This window comes from Onthophagus taurus, chromosome 7 (genome assembly GCF_036711975.1).
Source record: "Onthophagus taurus isolate NC chromosome 7, IU_Otau_3.0, whole genome shotgun sequence".
Classification (NCBI taxonomy): domain Eukaryota; kingdom Metazoa; phylum Arthropoda; class Insecta; order Coleoptera; family Scarabaeidae; genus Onthophagus; species Onthophagus taurus.
In genome coordinates, this window is record NC_091972.1 from 38,055,303 (window position 1) to 38,071,631 (window position 16,329).

The following is a 16,329-nucleotide window of genomic DNA, read 5'->3' on the forward strand; positions in this document are numbered from 1 at the left end:
CTATTCCTACAAGGCAGAGCGCTCCTCAAATACGGATTGGAGTGTGCTACGCTTCAAGCCGGGAGGTGGCTACCCGCAGGGAGGGGTGTTATCTCCCCTGCTTTGGTCCCCCTAGTTGACGATCTGATTGCGATAGTCGAAGCCGTTGGTGTGGAAATACAAGCTTATGCTGATGACAATGTCGTTATGGTCAAAGGAACCTGTTTGCCGAGGATATCTAATGTCCTCCAGGTGACCCTAGATACCATTTGCGCTTGGTGTAAGGGAGAGAACCACTCAATAAACCCGCAAAAGACAATTGTTGTGCCCTTCACCAGGAAGCGAAAGTTGGATGGACTAATCCGCCTAATCCAAGGTGAAGAAATTCCTTTCTCAAAGGAAGTCAAATATCTAGGTGTAATCCTAGACAAAAACCTATCATGGAATGGACATTTGCAGGGAGTTTTGCACAAAGCTAGACTATCCTTGTGGACTTGTCGCAGTCTTTGTTTAAAAAATTGGGGTCTTACCCCTGAAAGACTGTACTGGCTCTATGTGACTGTGGTTAGACCTATGATCACATACGGAGCAGCAGCCTGGTATAGGAAAGTCCGACAGACTTCAGTTATCAGTAAACTTTCACGAATTCAACGAGTGTGTAGTTGGATTGGCAATCTCTGGTGCGATAGGCACAACGCCAACTCTAGCAATGGAGGTTCTGCTTGGCCTGTCTCCTCTGCATTTGCATATAGAGAAAGTGGCTAGAACAACCATTTACAGATTTAAGCAATATGCTCAAAACTGTTCCGACGTGTACTACCAATGGTTTGCGGAAGACATTATAAGCACTGATACTGTGCTATCAATGCCGTCAGATTTGGCGGTATCACTATCAGTGATTAATGCTCGATACCAGATTGTACTGCCTGAGCGGCAGTCCTGGATCGAAAATGAAAATTATCTGGTTCAGGCAGACATTTGCTTGTACACAGATGGATCAAAAACCCCTGAAGGGGTAGGAGCAGGAGTATACTGCCAGGCACCTCGAATTAAGCAAGCTTACAGCCTGGGTACGTACTGTACTGTATTCCAGGCGGAAGTATTTGCTATTGACATGGGTGCTAAAATCCTTCTTGAAAAGGGGTGAAGAACATGACAGTACGAATTTTCTCAGGCAGTCAAGCCGCTCTCCACGCGCTGCAAGCCGTGAAAACGGTGTCGGCTCTGGTTAATGATTGTAAGAGAACATTAAACACACTGAGTTGTGATAATAGAGTCTCTCTGATCTGGGTTCCGGGTCACTCTGGGGTTGCTGGCAATGAAGCGGCAGATAAGCTAGCACGAGATTGCAGCGCTGAAGCGTTTGTGGGGCCGGAACCAGCAGTTGGTGTATCATTTGCGATGGCCAAATATAGGATTGGACTGTGGGCTGAAGAGAGACTTCGCCTACTGTGAACCAGTTCTCCTGGAATGAGACATGCTAAGGTGTTTATTAACATCGCCACTGTCAAACCCGGGAATATTTTAGGACTTGCCCGTAGTAGCATAAAAGTTATAATGGGTGTTTTTACTGGGCACTGCGAATTAAAAGCACACCTCAACTTGTTGAGTTTAGCCGACGATGTTGAATGCCGACTATGTGCGGAGGAAGCAGAGACAGTTGAGCATGTTTTATGCCACTGCCCTGCAGTTAACCGTATCAGATTCTCGATTTTTGGGTCGCAGTTTATCTCCTCAAGGGATCTGAATGACCTTTCGCAGAGCAAGGTATTAATGTTCGTTAAGAGCATTGGACTGCACGGTGAAATTTGATAACGATATCTATCGGGGTACAATAGATACTTAGGGTCGCGGTGCAAGGTTGGTTAGTCCGCCTACCCGATATGTAGTCGATGCAATGTAATGTAATGTACAGGGGAAAGATACCTGGAATTGAGGATTTGCTGGAGGACCTACCAGTTGGAATTTATAATGGACTAATTTTCCAACAAGACGGCGCCCTACCTCACAACAGCAGAGTGGTTACTGATTTTTTAAGCAAAAAGTACAATAACGATTGTATTGGTAATAATGGACCAATAAAGTAGCCACCACGGTGAGAACAAACCGGTTCTTTCTCACATTTCTCCTTCCAGATCACCTGACCTCACACCTTTAGATTTTTTTTAATCGTGTTAGAAACTGTATTACCCAAATATCTCCACAGGAATTACGTCGAGTTGTTGGATCGACAATACGGAAGATACAATTATGTCAAAATCGAGGGAAAATTTAGAAAATTAGTTTTTTTGTATTGATAATTGAATTAAATTTACTTGTTGTTTCGAGTTTTTCTTTCAAAACTAATTTAATACAACTGTTAATTTATACCATTATTAAAAAAGAACCACTGCTCGAGAAATAGCAAATCAAGATGAACATAACGTAGTTTATTCTATTAACCTAGGTACTAGGTCCAACAATTATAAGCGATCGTGAAAATTTTTTCATGTAAAAGTTATGTGAAATTATGCTGTCTGCCCAACTGAAGAAAAAAAAATTATAGATTTAAAAAATTAGTACTCACTTCCGGTATAACCGGAAGCACAAAAAAATGATTTGCTGTCGTAATAATCCGTTTTAACGGCCTAATTATGCATTCCAAATGGTTTTCTTATATCACTAATGTGGAGTAGATCGCTGAGACCAACACAAGTTAATTATATTATATATGTATTGTTATATTCAAACAATGCTGAAGTATCGAAATTTTAGAAAAACAGTTTTTCTTCTCAGTTAATCAGCAGATCCATATGGTTCAAACTAGTGGTGGAACGGATATCCGGCAACTATCCCGTATCCGGCCGGATTTTAAAAAATGACCACATAAGCCAGATACCGGATAGTTACCGAAAATCTGGCTTTGGCCGGATATTAAAACCCTATTACTTAGTTCTCCACCATTCACAGGAATTAATACCTCTTTTAGAAGTTGGACACTGTTGATAATAATCAAGTTCAACCCCAATAGGACTTTTTTCATTGAATACAACTTTATTTACATCAGGTTTGGCATTAGCAACCTCATTGTAACAATCCCAATACGATATATAAAATCTCTTGTTGTAGTTTCGTCTAGTTTTCTTCTCTTCGCATCATCACATTCATTACTAATAGAACTGTCACTTTATTATCACTTTCTATTATTAATTAAAGTATCCCCTTTTTAATGCAAAAGACCGTTTTGAAAAATCACTTTCAGTTCTTGAGAAAAACATTTTTGAAATGATCGACAATTTTTTCAAATTTTGCAATTTTCGCTGATTAAGTTTTAAAAATTCGTGTAAAATCCATTTCTTGGAATATGAGTATAAAAATTTCCCAAAGTGTTAATAAGAGTGTCCTCTTTTCAATGAACAAACCCGTTTTGAAAAATAACTTTTAGTTTTTGAGAAAACAATATTTGAAGTTTTGATTAAATTTTCAATGTTGCAATTTTCATCGATAATTTTCAAAATTCGCTATATATTAATTTCATGAAGGATCGTTGTGGGAATATCACGAATTATTAATTAAAATATCCTCTTTTTAATGCAAAAAGCCGTTTTGAAAAATCACTTTCAGTTCTTGACAAATAAATTTTTCAAATAATCAACAATTTTTTCGACTTTTGAAGTTTTCGCCGATTACGTTTTAAAAATTCGTATAAAATCCATTTCTTGTAATATGAGTATGAAAATTTCCCAAAGTGTTAATAAGACTGTCCTCTTTCCAATGAACTAACACGTTTTAAAAAATAACTTTTAGTTTTTGAGAAAACAATAGTTGAAGTTTTGGTAAAATGTTCGATGTTGCAATTTTCATACATAACTTTCAAAATTCGTTATAAAATTCATTTCTTGAAAGACCCTTGTGGAAATGTCGCCAATTATTAATTAAAGTATCCCCTTTTTAATGTAACAAGCCGTTTTGAAAAATCGTTTTTAAGAAATAAATTTTTTACATGATCGACAATCTTTTCAAATTTTGCAATTTTTGCCAATTAAGTTTTAAAAATTCGTATAAAATCCAGTTCTTGGAATATGAGTATGAAAATTTCCCAAAGTATTAATAAAAGGATCTTCTTTTCAATGAACAAACCCGTTTTGAAAAATACCTTTCAGTTTTTGAGAAAACAAGGTTTGAAGTTTTGACAATATTTTCGATGTTGCAATTTTCATCGATAATTTTCAAAATTCGCTATATAATTAATTTCTTGAAGGGTCCTTGTGGATATATCACCAATTATTAATTAAAGTATCCTCTTTTTAATGCAAAAAGCTGTTTTGAAAAATCACTTTTAGTTCTTGAGAAATAAATTTTTGAAATAATCGACAATTTTTTCGAATTTTGCAATTTTCGCCGATTAAGTTTTAAAAATTCGTATAAATTCCAGTTCTTTGAATATGAATATGAAAATTTCCCAAAGTATTAATAAAAGGATCTTCTTTCCAATGAACCAACCCGTTTTGAAAAATAGCTTTCAGTTTTTGAGAAAACAATATTTGAAGTTTTGATAAAATTTTCAATGTTGCAATTTTCATCGATAATTTTCAAAATTCGTTATTAAATTCATTTCTTGAGGGATCCTTGTGGAAATATCGCCAATTATTAATTAAAGTATCTCTTTTTAGAGTTGCTTCGTGAGTTAAATCAGCATCAAAAAAGTTCATTTTGTCTTGGATCCAAATAAGTTGACATATCTAGGAAGTTTCACTTCAGAAACGGGGGTTCCGAATATCCGGTATCCGGCTTTTCGCAAAATCACTATCCGTTCCATCACCAATTCAAACCATTATGATAAAGCTAGGCTTACCAACTATTGCAAGATTTCATAAATGATTTAGATACGTTCTCATCGCCTGATCAATTCAGTTATTAGTAATATCTCTTTTGTCAGGAGGTTTATGATAACATTACCTTATTTCGATCTTGGCCTATATCATCCGTGTCCACCGTGAAAGTCCTAAATGATAGCTGGACAGGAAGTTTATTTATCGACTATCAACTGTAGATGTAATACCTGCGGTATAGTTTAGGATTATTTCGCGAATGAGCAGTAATCACTGCAGTTGATCTTTGTTTTTGCCAGAATATTCGAATTAGTAGTTGTGATAGAATAAGCAGTATGTACTCATCAAGGATCTCCTGCACCCTCAATCCCATTATTAGAAATAATTGATATCCTATATCTTCTCTTTTTAAGCATGTAAACATTAAGCTTGATAAAATGTTCTCTGATGGTGTTGTAGCAATTACAATTTCTACATGGTAGTCTCATATTGTCCCAGAATGAGCTACTAATTCATTTTGTTTTGATCTTGCTACTCGGCAGGGTTCAGAAACGGGAGAGTCCAGACGTTTTGATTGTATTTGCTGTTCAATAAAGAGGTCTGTTTGGAGTATTGGTCGTGGTAACAGGAAAGAAGACGGACAAGTCTTGATGATTGAACCTAAATGTGATAATGCAGGATCCTCATTTTGCACATAGTTTTTATATAAATCCTTCACAACAAAGCGTCTTGGATATGACACCCTGCTAAAGGAGAAGCTTATTTCTAATGTTTTGACCATAATTGCTCCAATTACGTTTAGAAGCAAACTTCAAAAATACAGCTTTTTCTTATATTCATACGAAAGTCAAAAATAAAGATCTGTGCCAATTGGTGACAGAGTTAAAACATTTTAGAAATTATAAATTAGTTTTAATATAAAACTATCAATATTTCAATGAATTTGCTAAATGAAATTTTCAATATTCTCTTAATAGATGAACGTTTTTGACGTTGATTCGTTAACATGACGGAGTATAATTCAGATAAAATTGGATTTCGGCCTCGACACAAAATACTTTCACCTTTAATTGTTTCGAGTAATAAAATTTTAATATCCACGTCAATCATACGAATGGAATTTTATTCAATTTCAAGTTTCACCGTGACATCTTAATTACTTCCCATTCATTTCCATCTACACTCTATTTTAAAAAAAACTAACTTTTATTACCCTATAAAAATTCGTTTAAAGTCTAAGTGAATGAACTTAATCCACCCGAAAGTTAAACGAAAGTTACGTATTAGCATACTAATAGAATCGGCCGTATTCTGGCTACCCCTTCTGCGCCTTTTTGTAGAATTTCCAATTAAGATTTGTCACGTTTTCGTTAGAGGCGAAGGGATTTAATGCTAAATCTGGAGACATATCTACATGTAAATTTCGCTTTGAAGATGTTCAAAGTAAAAGAGCCTATTTCGTGTGATAGAATTTCTATGGGAACAAAAAGATGGCTTAAAAATTTGAAACTATAAAAATAAATTAAAAATAATAATCGTTTGAGGTAGATGTTATAATTGAAGGGAGAAGGCGTAGTCTTTTGCAAATTGCTTGTGTAATACTTCAACATGGGCAATTTCAAGGTACTTAATAGCACGAGTTGGCAAGAGTTTCCGTTTTTCCCCCGTTATCTTTTGTTAGACGGGTTCCTGAGTTTCTTTGTGGAAATCTCCTCGAGCGATTTTAAACCTTGAAATGTTTTCTTTGGGATAGTTAAAAACTTTCTTGGTGTATTTTAACCCGTAAACATAAAAGAAGTTTTTTAAATATTGCACTTTTTTTGATCATTTCTATGTCTTGTTTACAGGTTCCAAGAAATAAATCACACTGAAGATCTTTCTGAATTGCTTCACTGCCCAAGGTAAGCTATTTTAAACGTTTACAAGAATTACTTTTATCTTTGAACGTCGCCGTTTTCTTGGAGTCAACAGAAACTCCTAAAACTTTAAATTAAAACATCGTGAAATTGCATCGGAAACTTCCGGTCCCACCACCACCGAAAAGCTCAACTACCGGATTAATCCACGTTACCTCCACTGTTATAATTTCGGTTGCGACCCGCTTTTTAATTAAAACTTTCGACAAAACCCAACGGAATAAAGCTTTAACGTCGTCGTGAATCCTTTTATATTTTTTTAATTTTTTCCCTCTAATTTTTTCTAAGAAGATGCAACCAATTTGCTTATAATTTTAATTAATAAGTCGAATTAGTAAGCGACGGTTATGGGTTTACGACAAACCGTCAAAAACTTTTATGGCAATGAGCTTTTAAAAAAGCTCGTTCGTTCCGTACGAGGCATGCAATTGAAAATATAATCGCGTTTTTACTGACCAATTTGCGCGGGTGCAATCTCATTTGCATTTAAATACCGGAATTTGCACGAGAACGCGATGGCACATTTAGAGCTTTATAGGAATTATCGTTTTTAAATACCTAGAACGAATTTGGTAATGAGTTTTAAAATTTTTTTCCACATCGAAAAAAAGCACCACTAAAAATGAACAAAAATGGAATAATTTGGCGTTGTTATTTTAGCACTATTTTTTGTGTTTTTACATCATTTTACAGAACGAGTTTGAAATAAATTTATGAGAGATTTAGTAATTACAAACATTCAAACACTCCCCACGTAGTGTTTTCGTTTAACAAAATCTAATTCATTACGTTTGAAGTTGTTGTTATTGGTGATGAAGTCAAAACAAAGGTAGTCGAGAAAAATATATATATAAGACCTATAATATAATATATATAAGTCATAGTGATAATCTGATAATGATGATAATATCAAAGTAGGTATTTAACTGTGATGTGTCCGAGATTTTAAATCTTGCCCCGCTAATAATTGATGTAGCTGTTGGTAAATGTGTCTATTTCTCGATCAGCATATTTATTATTACACTATACATACCTCCTGATGTTCCCCTGGATGTTTTAGAACTGTTTCTTGATTCGCTTAGTATCAGCTTGATTGGGAAGAATATTATAATTTGTGGCGTCTTTAACTGCTTTCGTTTTGTGATGTCCGAGAATAGCCTCGATCACAAATCTTTCGTTTTCAAGAACTTTGTTGATACTTTAAACCTAGTTCAACATAATATCTACAACTCTAGAGGTAGGATACTCGACTTAGGCCCACTTTTACCACCTCTTGATAAATTTATCCGATAGATAAATCCAACTCTTAGGTCCATTACTACCATCTTTTAGTTAAATTTATCTTATAGATAAACCCATCTACTAGCTAATCAGAGTGCGTAAAATGGCCGTAACCGTGGTAATAATCCCTTAGATAGCTTAACCAGAAGATAGTAGTAACGAGCCTTAGCCAATGAGAACGCTTAAAAAACCGCCGTAACCATGGCAACTATCCCCTAGATCAGGTCCGGTTCTAGGGATGAAGTCATTATCGTGCCATTTAATTTCAGCCGACCCCGACAGAGCCACCTTTTTAAAGATCTTGTATTTATTATTAATTGTAGCGCATTTTTAATTTTTTTTTAACAATAAGGAATTGATAAAGGAATGAATAAAAATTGATTTGATGTTTAACAAACGTTTACTTTATCGCTTAAAACTCAAATAGTTAAAAAAATTTTCAAAAAGTAAAAAACTGATATTGCACTAAAATTGCACTTTTCGTGCTTTTTTATTTGCAAGTTCGTCAATAACGGTATCTAAATTAATTTCTTCTGACAATTCTTTTTCTATTGCTACTAAACTTAAGTTACTAAGTCTCTCTTGGCACATAGATGATCTTAAATATGATTTAATTAATTTTAACTTAGAAAAACTCCTTTCACCTGTTGCAACTGTGACTGGTAGTGTTAAATATATTCTCAAGGCAACAGAAAAATTGGAAAAGGATGAAATTAAACCACTGGTTTGAAAGAATTGTAAATTCTTTAAAGGGTCGGTAACATCCTCATTAAGTATTTTGTACATTATCAATTCGTTGTACAAATCTTCACCGTCAACATCCTTAGAGATATCATTGTTATTTCGAACTTGCAAAGCTATATCAAAGTCTGCACAAGATTTTCTTAGATCATCTTCAGACATATTTCTGAATTCAATTAAAAATTTGAACAATGCGTTGCACTCATTTAACGAAGTAAATCTTTCTTGAATAGAATTTAGAGCTGTGTCCAAAAGTGTAAAATAAAATTCCACTTTAAACAATAATTTTGGATCTTGAATCCGTTCATCATGGCATTCATAATCGAAAATACGAACTTTTTTTTTCTGCCTCTTCAAAGGAAATTCTATCTCTATATCTAGATCGGTTGCTAATGTTGTAGCATCGTTAATATACTTATTGAAAGCTGCATCACACCTAGATGAATTTAAGAAGTCAATAATTTTGTTGAGTGATTTCACAGATTCATTAATTGTTGTTGTGGACGATTGTAGTAGCTTACTGGCAATATTAATATTTGAAAGAATATCATCCCATATTAAAATTGAGCAAATAAATTAAAAAGTAGATATATTGTTTAATAAAGCATTTGCTGCAACTTTCGTTTTTACGTCTCTGGAGTCATCCTCTAGCAACATATTTAAACTTTTTATGACGTCTTTTAATTGTAATTTTAGAGGTCTTATGGCTTTTACTCTGCTCTCCCATCTAGTTTCGCACACTGGTTGTAATGTTAGTTTAGTAATATTTGTTTTTAAAATATTCCATCTATAAGGAGACGCAGAAAAAAACGTATATAATTCGTGTACGATATTAAAGAAGCCAACAATTTCAAAAGTTTGCTTAGCTGCATCATTTACCACTAAATTTAACGAGTGGGATGCATAAGGTATATACATAGCCCTTGGGTTTACATTCTTAAGTCTACATTGCAGACCACTCTTTTTCCCCTTCATGTTGGAACCGTTATCATATCCTTGGCCACGTATGTTTTGTACATCTAAATCATAAGTACTTAATAATTCATTGGTAAAGAAATTAAACAATCCTTCTCCAGTTGCATCCAATACTGGATAGAACCCAAGAAATAGTTCTTTGATTTCAATAGAAGATGTACTTATATCCACTATTCTGGCTACAAAAGAAATTTGTTCAACATGCGTTACATCTGGCGTACAATCTAAAATAACAGAAAAATATTTCGATTTTTTTATTAACTCTTGAATTTTTGTTTTTATCGAATTAGCCAGTTCCGTAATAATTTCATTTTGGAAAGAGTGTCTTAGGTAATGAGGCATGTAACTGTACTTCTTACTTTTTTGAATATTATTGATATGATTTGAAATAATTATTGGATCAAATTTCGCCAGCATTTCTATACCTTTTAGAAAATTTCCGTTATTTCGTTCATATAATACATCAGAATCACCTCTAAAAGCTAAACATTGTCCTGCTAAATACTGTACAATTGCAATAATTCTGGTGATAATATCACGCCATCTTCTTTTCTCCGACTCAAAATATGGTTGGTGTTCACAGTCTATAGTACAATTCTTACTAAGTCTTTTTTTCAATTCATTCCACTTTTGATAATTGAACATATGATCAATACTTGATTCATGTCGGGATAATTGTGTAGCCAAATGTCGCCAATCAGAAAATTCGTCTTTTCCTGTTAATTTCACTGATTTAATGGAAAATAATTTGCAACAATAACAAAATGTGCTGTTTGCCTTGAGTGAGTACACCAACCATTTTCTTTCACTCTTTTCACCATTTGGTAATATTCGAAAGTATTGTGACGGTGAGAACGATCTTCCATCGCTGTCTGTGTTTGTAGGAAATTTTATGTTTTGTTGAATCGATGGAGGTCCTTTTTCAACAAGAATTTCCAATAATCGGTTATTGATTATTGCTGGCCAAGTAGAGGGGTCGTGTAGATTTATAGTTGATGAGGTCGAAGATACATTATCAATTTCTATTTCAGTATTTTTTTTTTTCATACGCGGAACTTGCAGGACTAGTGGTAATACTGGTAATGTCATCAGTTGGGATAGTAATGTTACTAATATTATCAGATGTTGCTGCGTCGATAGAAAAATTCCTCGCTGAAGTCGAAACTGGTTTATTATCTTCATCTAACTTAACAAACTTAAGCATAGAATTTCGTAATTTTTCTTCTTGCTTATCTTTTTCCGTTTTACGCTTTATATAAAAAGCACCAGATTCACGCTTTGTCTTCCTTTCTGACATCTTCGATCTTTATGCTTATGTTAAGAAATAATATCCACCTTAGTTAACTTAGTGTCTAAGTAAATAGGAATTTTATTTACCTTCGAATCGGCAGGTTTTTCACAATAAACTAAGTTAATAAACCAAATATTAATACATTGAACATTTGGGAAACAATGGTGATTTAGAGGTTAGCCCTGACCGGTTAGGAAACATTTTTAACGATTTTAAATTTTACTTAAAAGAGGTAAGTGTTGCCAACAAAAAAATCAGAACCAATTTTTTTTATTTATGGTTGGTAGCACGGTGTAGTTTTACTTTCGGCGACTAGATGCCCCTGAAGGCATTCGAAGTTTGAGTAATTTCCGTCGTGTCATATGATGGCGCAAACTGAATATTTCAATGTGGTTTTTTTAAATATTTCGTCTGTGCATATGACGGCCGGCCGCCCTGTATGTTCGGCCGCCTTCGTGCATGCACGCTTCGCACGTTCGGTAGAACCGGGCCTGCCCTAGATAGTTTATCAGGAGGATGGTAAATGTGGGCCTTAGTATTTACTAACTTTAACTGCGAAGTAACTGCAGAGCGTGACGTTGCACTCTTACTTACTAAAAACTTTAATCATCCTGCACTAAACATCTCGATTAAATCTCAGAATATTGAAGATGCTCTAGTGCAGTGATGGCGAACCTTTTGAGCTGGACGTGTCAAAATTTTCAAAACTCTTAATAAACAATATGCTGTCATATATAAAAATTTTAATAAGTATTTGGTATTTTCAAATAAAAAAGATTTATTTTTTGCAATATTTAACCCAAAGAATAACATCTCACAGTAATATGTTGAAGAATATATTGTTAATGACGCCATTACTAGATTCTTTATGTTACTAAATGTTACTGTCAGATAATCTGTTCCAAACATTCAAAATTTCCTGTTCGTAGTTGCACTCTTTTTCATTATTTAAACGATTCCGCTCAAAATTTTCTAGCTTCACTCTTAACTCAACGAATATATGACTCCAAACACTTTCTTGAAATTCTACCAGTTCCATTTCTAAATTTTCAATTTCCAACCATTGAAAATCATTTAAATCCAAAGTATTGTAAGTAACTACATCCGGATATTTAATTATTTTAATGTTCTCTTTCAGGCTTCTAAATTGGTTAAATCTTTCGCTGAACTGTTCAGATAATGAAATTATATTCTGGTAAAAAAGTATACACTCCGTTACATTAATGGTCTTCTCAAAGTACCTTTTAACCGAGGAAAATATTTGTAAGTTTTCGATTCAATATCTCGTTTAAATTTTTTTTTTTGATGTATCCAAACATAACATCAATACATTTGCCAAAACCTTGTAATTTTAAGTTTAGTTCATTCATATGAACAGACAAATCTGTAAATAACATCAAATTAAATTTCGTCAAAACATTCCACAAATCGCTCATGAACTTTACCTCAATTCAGCCATCTCACATTCATTAAACATTAGCAATCCACTGTAGGTTGAATCGACTTCTTGCCAAAGTGCAGAAAATTCATTATTCACACATTACATTATTCAGTTCTGAAAATCCTGATTTAGACACAATAAGATGTCTGACAGTTTCCATAAACAATTTCACGAATCCCACATTTTTTCCAGTTCGCCAGTTCTATCGTTTATCCATATTCAGCATTATTGCTTAAACAATAGCTTAAATTAACAATATTGCAGCAACATACGTACAATAACCTTTCCAGTGAATATATTGTCAAGTATTTAAGGAAGTCCCTTTCAACAAATATCACATTATATATAATTCTACCACTTCATCCGCTAGATGGCTAGATTGTTCTTTTCAGAAGTATTGCATAGAGCAGGAAACAAATTGAATAGTTGGTAGCTCTCACATCCAGGGAATAATTGGCCAGTTTCTGTCAACATAATGATGTGTATTGGATTCTATTGGCCATTTTTTGCCATTTATTAAAAATGTAATTGGACATTAATTAAAGAAAGTAAATATGGCATTCCACGAAGTCTCTGTATCCGGCATATATTTGTTCTCCGGTTTTTGAGTTTTCAGCACATCGTTTCCTATCGTTGCCCCAATCGTAGTTTTTGAGTTCATACGTAATTCGCTTGATCTTATGAGAGAAACGGTTATACTCGGCTATGTAACCGAGGTTGAGCGTTTTTTGATAACATCTTCTCAACCCGATTTCTCAACATACTAGACTCTTCTCCATAGGGGAATGAACGATGGAGTGTTTTAAACGAGTCAAAATATATAAGCAAAGTTTGGCATCTACTGAACAGGTGTAATCAATAGTAACAGGACTGAATTGTGATACCATGTGATATCGGAGATGAATTACTGTTAATACAGTTAATAGGGTATTGTTCCTACCAGATTAGGGCCCGCAATGACCCCGTGAAATTCAACCCCCGTTTCCACTGACCACGGCAGAGGGCGTATGTAGCTTTCGTATGTTTCGAGCGATATAATTACATGAGTCGTTGGTGTTACAAGTGTCTTTTTGAATGTATTTAATTTTCTACGTATTGAATTGGTTTAGTTTCGTGAAGCTTGTCGTTATAAGCCTGTAAATCTCAATCCTACAATGGCACCATATACATATATAATACTTGTATCAAAATCTGTTGCATTAAAAATTTACCTTTTGAATTAACTTTGCTGGGATTCATCATTTGACTATCTAATTAAAACATGTATTAAAACAATAGCCCAAAGTAGCATTGACGCAATGTGATCTCTGCCCAATGATATAAATTTCATTATGAAAAAATTCAAGCAAACGCAAGTAATGATCGGGAGTAGTTATTTCACTACGCATGCGCTAAAATTCGGTGATTACGACATATTAATCCACACCTTATCCAATTGCAAGATTACAAGCTATATGTAACTCATCTTACACCACGTCATCTAATATCTTTTGAAATGAATACGTAAGTGATATCAAACACATCACGATTTAGAAATAATAATAATAATAATAATAATAATAATAATAAGAGTTGGGTTTAAAAAATCATAACAATGAAATATATTGAAATATTATATACGGCACAAAAATTTTTCATTAAAGTGCCTTTAAAATAATCTATCATTTATCATTATATTTCAATTCGTTCCTGAGATACGATTTTTTAAATCTCTTCTTTAAACATGTAATAATTAAATGTGCAGAGTTGAGCTTAAAATATTATAACAACGAAATTCATAAGAAATAAGAAATTACATACGGCACATTAAATCTTCATTAAATGTCCTTTAATATGATCTTTAGTTTACCGTTATATCTCAATTTGTTCCTGAGATACGATTTTTTAAATTTCTCTCACGAAGCCTGTGTATTAAATGTGCTTAGTTTTGTTTAAAAAATAGTAGTGACGAAGTTTATGGAAAGTAACAAATTTTTTATGCCACACTTCACTTCATTAAATTTGCTTTAAAGTGATCATTAGGTTATTATTATATCTCAATTCGTTCCTGAGATACGATATTTTAAATTTTTGTTATTTAAATCTATTACAATAAAATGTGCAGAATTGGGTTTAAAATATCATAACAGCGAAATTCATGAGATATTAGAAATTATATATGGCAAAATAAATCTTCATTAAATGTCCTTTAAAATGTTCTTTATTTTATTAAGATATCTCAAGTCGTTCTTGAGATACGATGTTTTTAATTTCTATTAAATCTATAACAATCAAATGTGCAGAGTTGGGTTTAAAAAATCATAACAACGATGTTTATGAAAAATAAGAAATTGTTTATGGCACAGTAAATCTACATAAAATTTCTTTTAAAATGTTCTTTATTTTATTAAGATATCTCAAGTCGTTCTTGAGATACGATGTTTTTGATTTCTATTAAATCTATAACAATCAAATGTGAAAAGTTGGGTTTAAAAAATCATAACAACGATGTTTATGAAAAATAAGAAATTGTTTATGGCTCATTAAATTTTCATTTAATTTCCTTTAAAATGTTCTTTATTTTCTTAAGATATCTCATTTCGTTCTTGAGATACGATGTTTTTAATTTCTATTAAGTCTATAACAATCAAATGTGCAGAGTTGGGTTTAAAAAATCATAACAACGATGTTTATGAAAATAAGAAATTGTTTATAGCACATAAAATGTCCTTTAAAATGTTCTTTATTTTATTAAGATATCTCAATTTGTCCGTAAGATACGATGTTTTTAATTTCCGTTAAGTCTATAACAATCAAATGTGCAGAGTTGGGTTTAAAAAATCATAACAACGATGTTTATGAAAAATAAGAAATTGTTTATGGCTCATTAAATTTCCTTTAAAATGTTCTTTATTTTATTAAGATATCTCAATTCGTTTTTGAGAGACGATGTTTTTAATTTCTATTAAATCTATAGCAATCAAATGTGCAGATTTGGGTTTAAAAAGTCATAACAACGATAAATTAATGAATTTCTCCATTGTCTTCAGGTGAATTATAGTAATCGGTGAAAATAATACAGAATGTATTTCTGAAGATTAAATTTTATTTAAAAATTTTTTTGTTCTCAACGACCGGTTTCGATTATTCTATAATCGTCTTCAGGTTGTTCGCTACGAATTAAAACATGTATTGAAAATCTAACAACGATGTTTATGAAAAATATGAAATTGTTTATGGCACAGTAAATCTGCATAAAATTTCCTTTAAAATGTTCTTTATTTTATTAAGATATCTCAAGTCGTTCTTGAGATACGATGTTTTTAATTTCTATTAAATCTAAAACAATCAAATGTGCAGAGTTGGATTTAAAAAATATTACAACGATGTTTATGAAAAATAAGAAATTGTTTATAGCACAATAAAATATTCTTTACTTTGTTAAGATATCTCAATTCGTTCTGGAGGTACGATGTTTTTAATTTCTATTAAATCTAAAACAATCAAATGTGCAGAGTTGGATTTAAAAAATATAACAACGATGTTTATGAAAAATAAGAAATTGTTTATGGCACATTAAATTTTCATTAAATTTCTTTTAAAATGTTCTGTATTTTATTAAGATATCTCAATTCGTTCTTGAGATACGATGTTTTTAATTTCTATTAAATCTAAAACAATCAAATGTGCAGAGTTGGATTTAAAAAATATTACAACGATGTTTATGAAAAATAAGAAAATGTTTATAGCACAATAAAATTTCCTTTAAAATGTTCTTTTTTTATTAAGATATCTCAATTTGTTCGTGAGATACGATGTTTTTAATTTCTATTAAATCTATAACAATCAAATGTGCAGAGTTGGAGTTAAAAAATATAACAACAAGGTTTATGAAAAATAAGAAACTGTTTGTAG

General features: G+C 32.6%; 2 protein-coding genes across 3 annotated transcripts in view; one reads left to right on the top strand and one right to left on the bottom strand.

The window, feature by feature from the left end:
* LOC111416400 (uncharacterized) overlaps positions 1 to 16,329 on the top strand; it is a 168,706-nt gene that overhangs the window by 106,977 nt on the left and 45,400 nt on the right. For both annotated transcript variants that reach the window (XM_023048405.2, XM_071197358.1), the window contains exon 2: positions 6,638 to 6,691. The gene's annotated coding sequence lies outside the window, so the exon portion shown is untranslated. The remainder of the gene's footprint in view (positions 1 to 6,637; positions 6,692 to 16,329) is intronic.
* Positions 9,305 to 10,792, bottom strand: LOC111423118 (zinc finger MYM-type protein 1-like). The gene has a single exon (XM_071197561.1). The coding sequence runs from the start codon at positions 10,790 to 10,792 to the stop codon at positions 9,305 to 9,307; it is 1,488 nt and encodes a 495-aa protein (XP_071053662.1).

What these genes read in the sequence shown, in the direction of transcription:
- LOC111423118 (XM_071197561.1), bottom strand. Translation starts at nt 10,792, where the DNA reads ATGACATTACCAGTATTACCACTAGTCCTGCAAGTTCCGCGTATGAAA.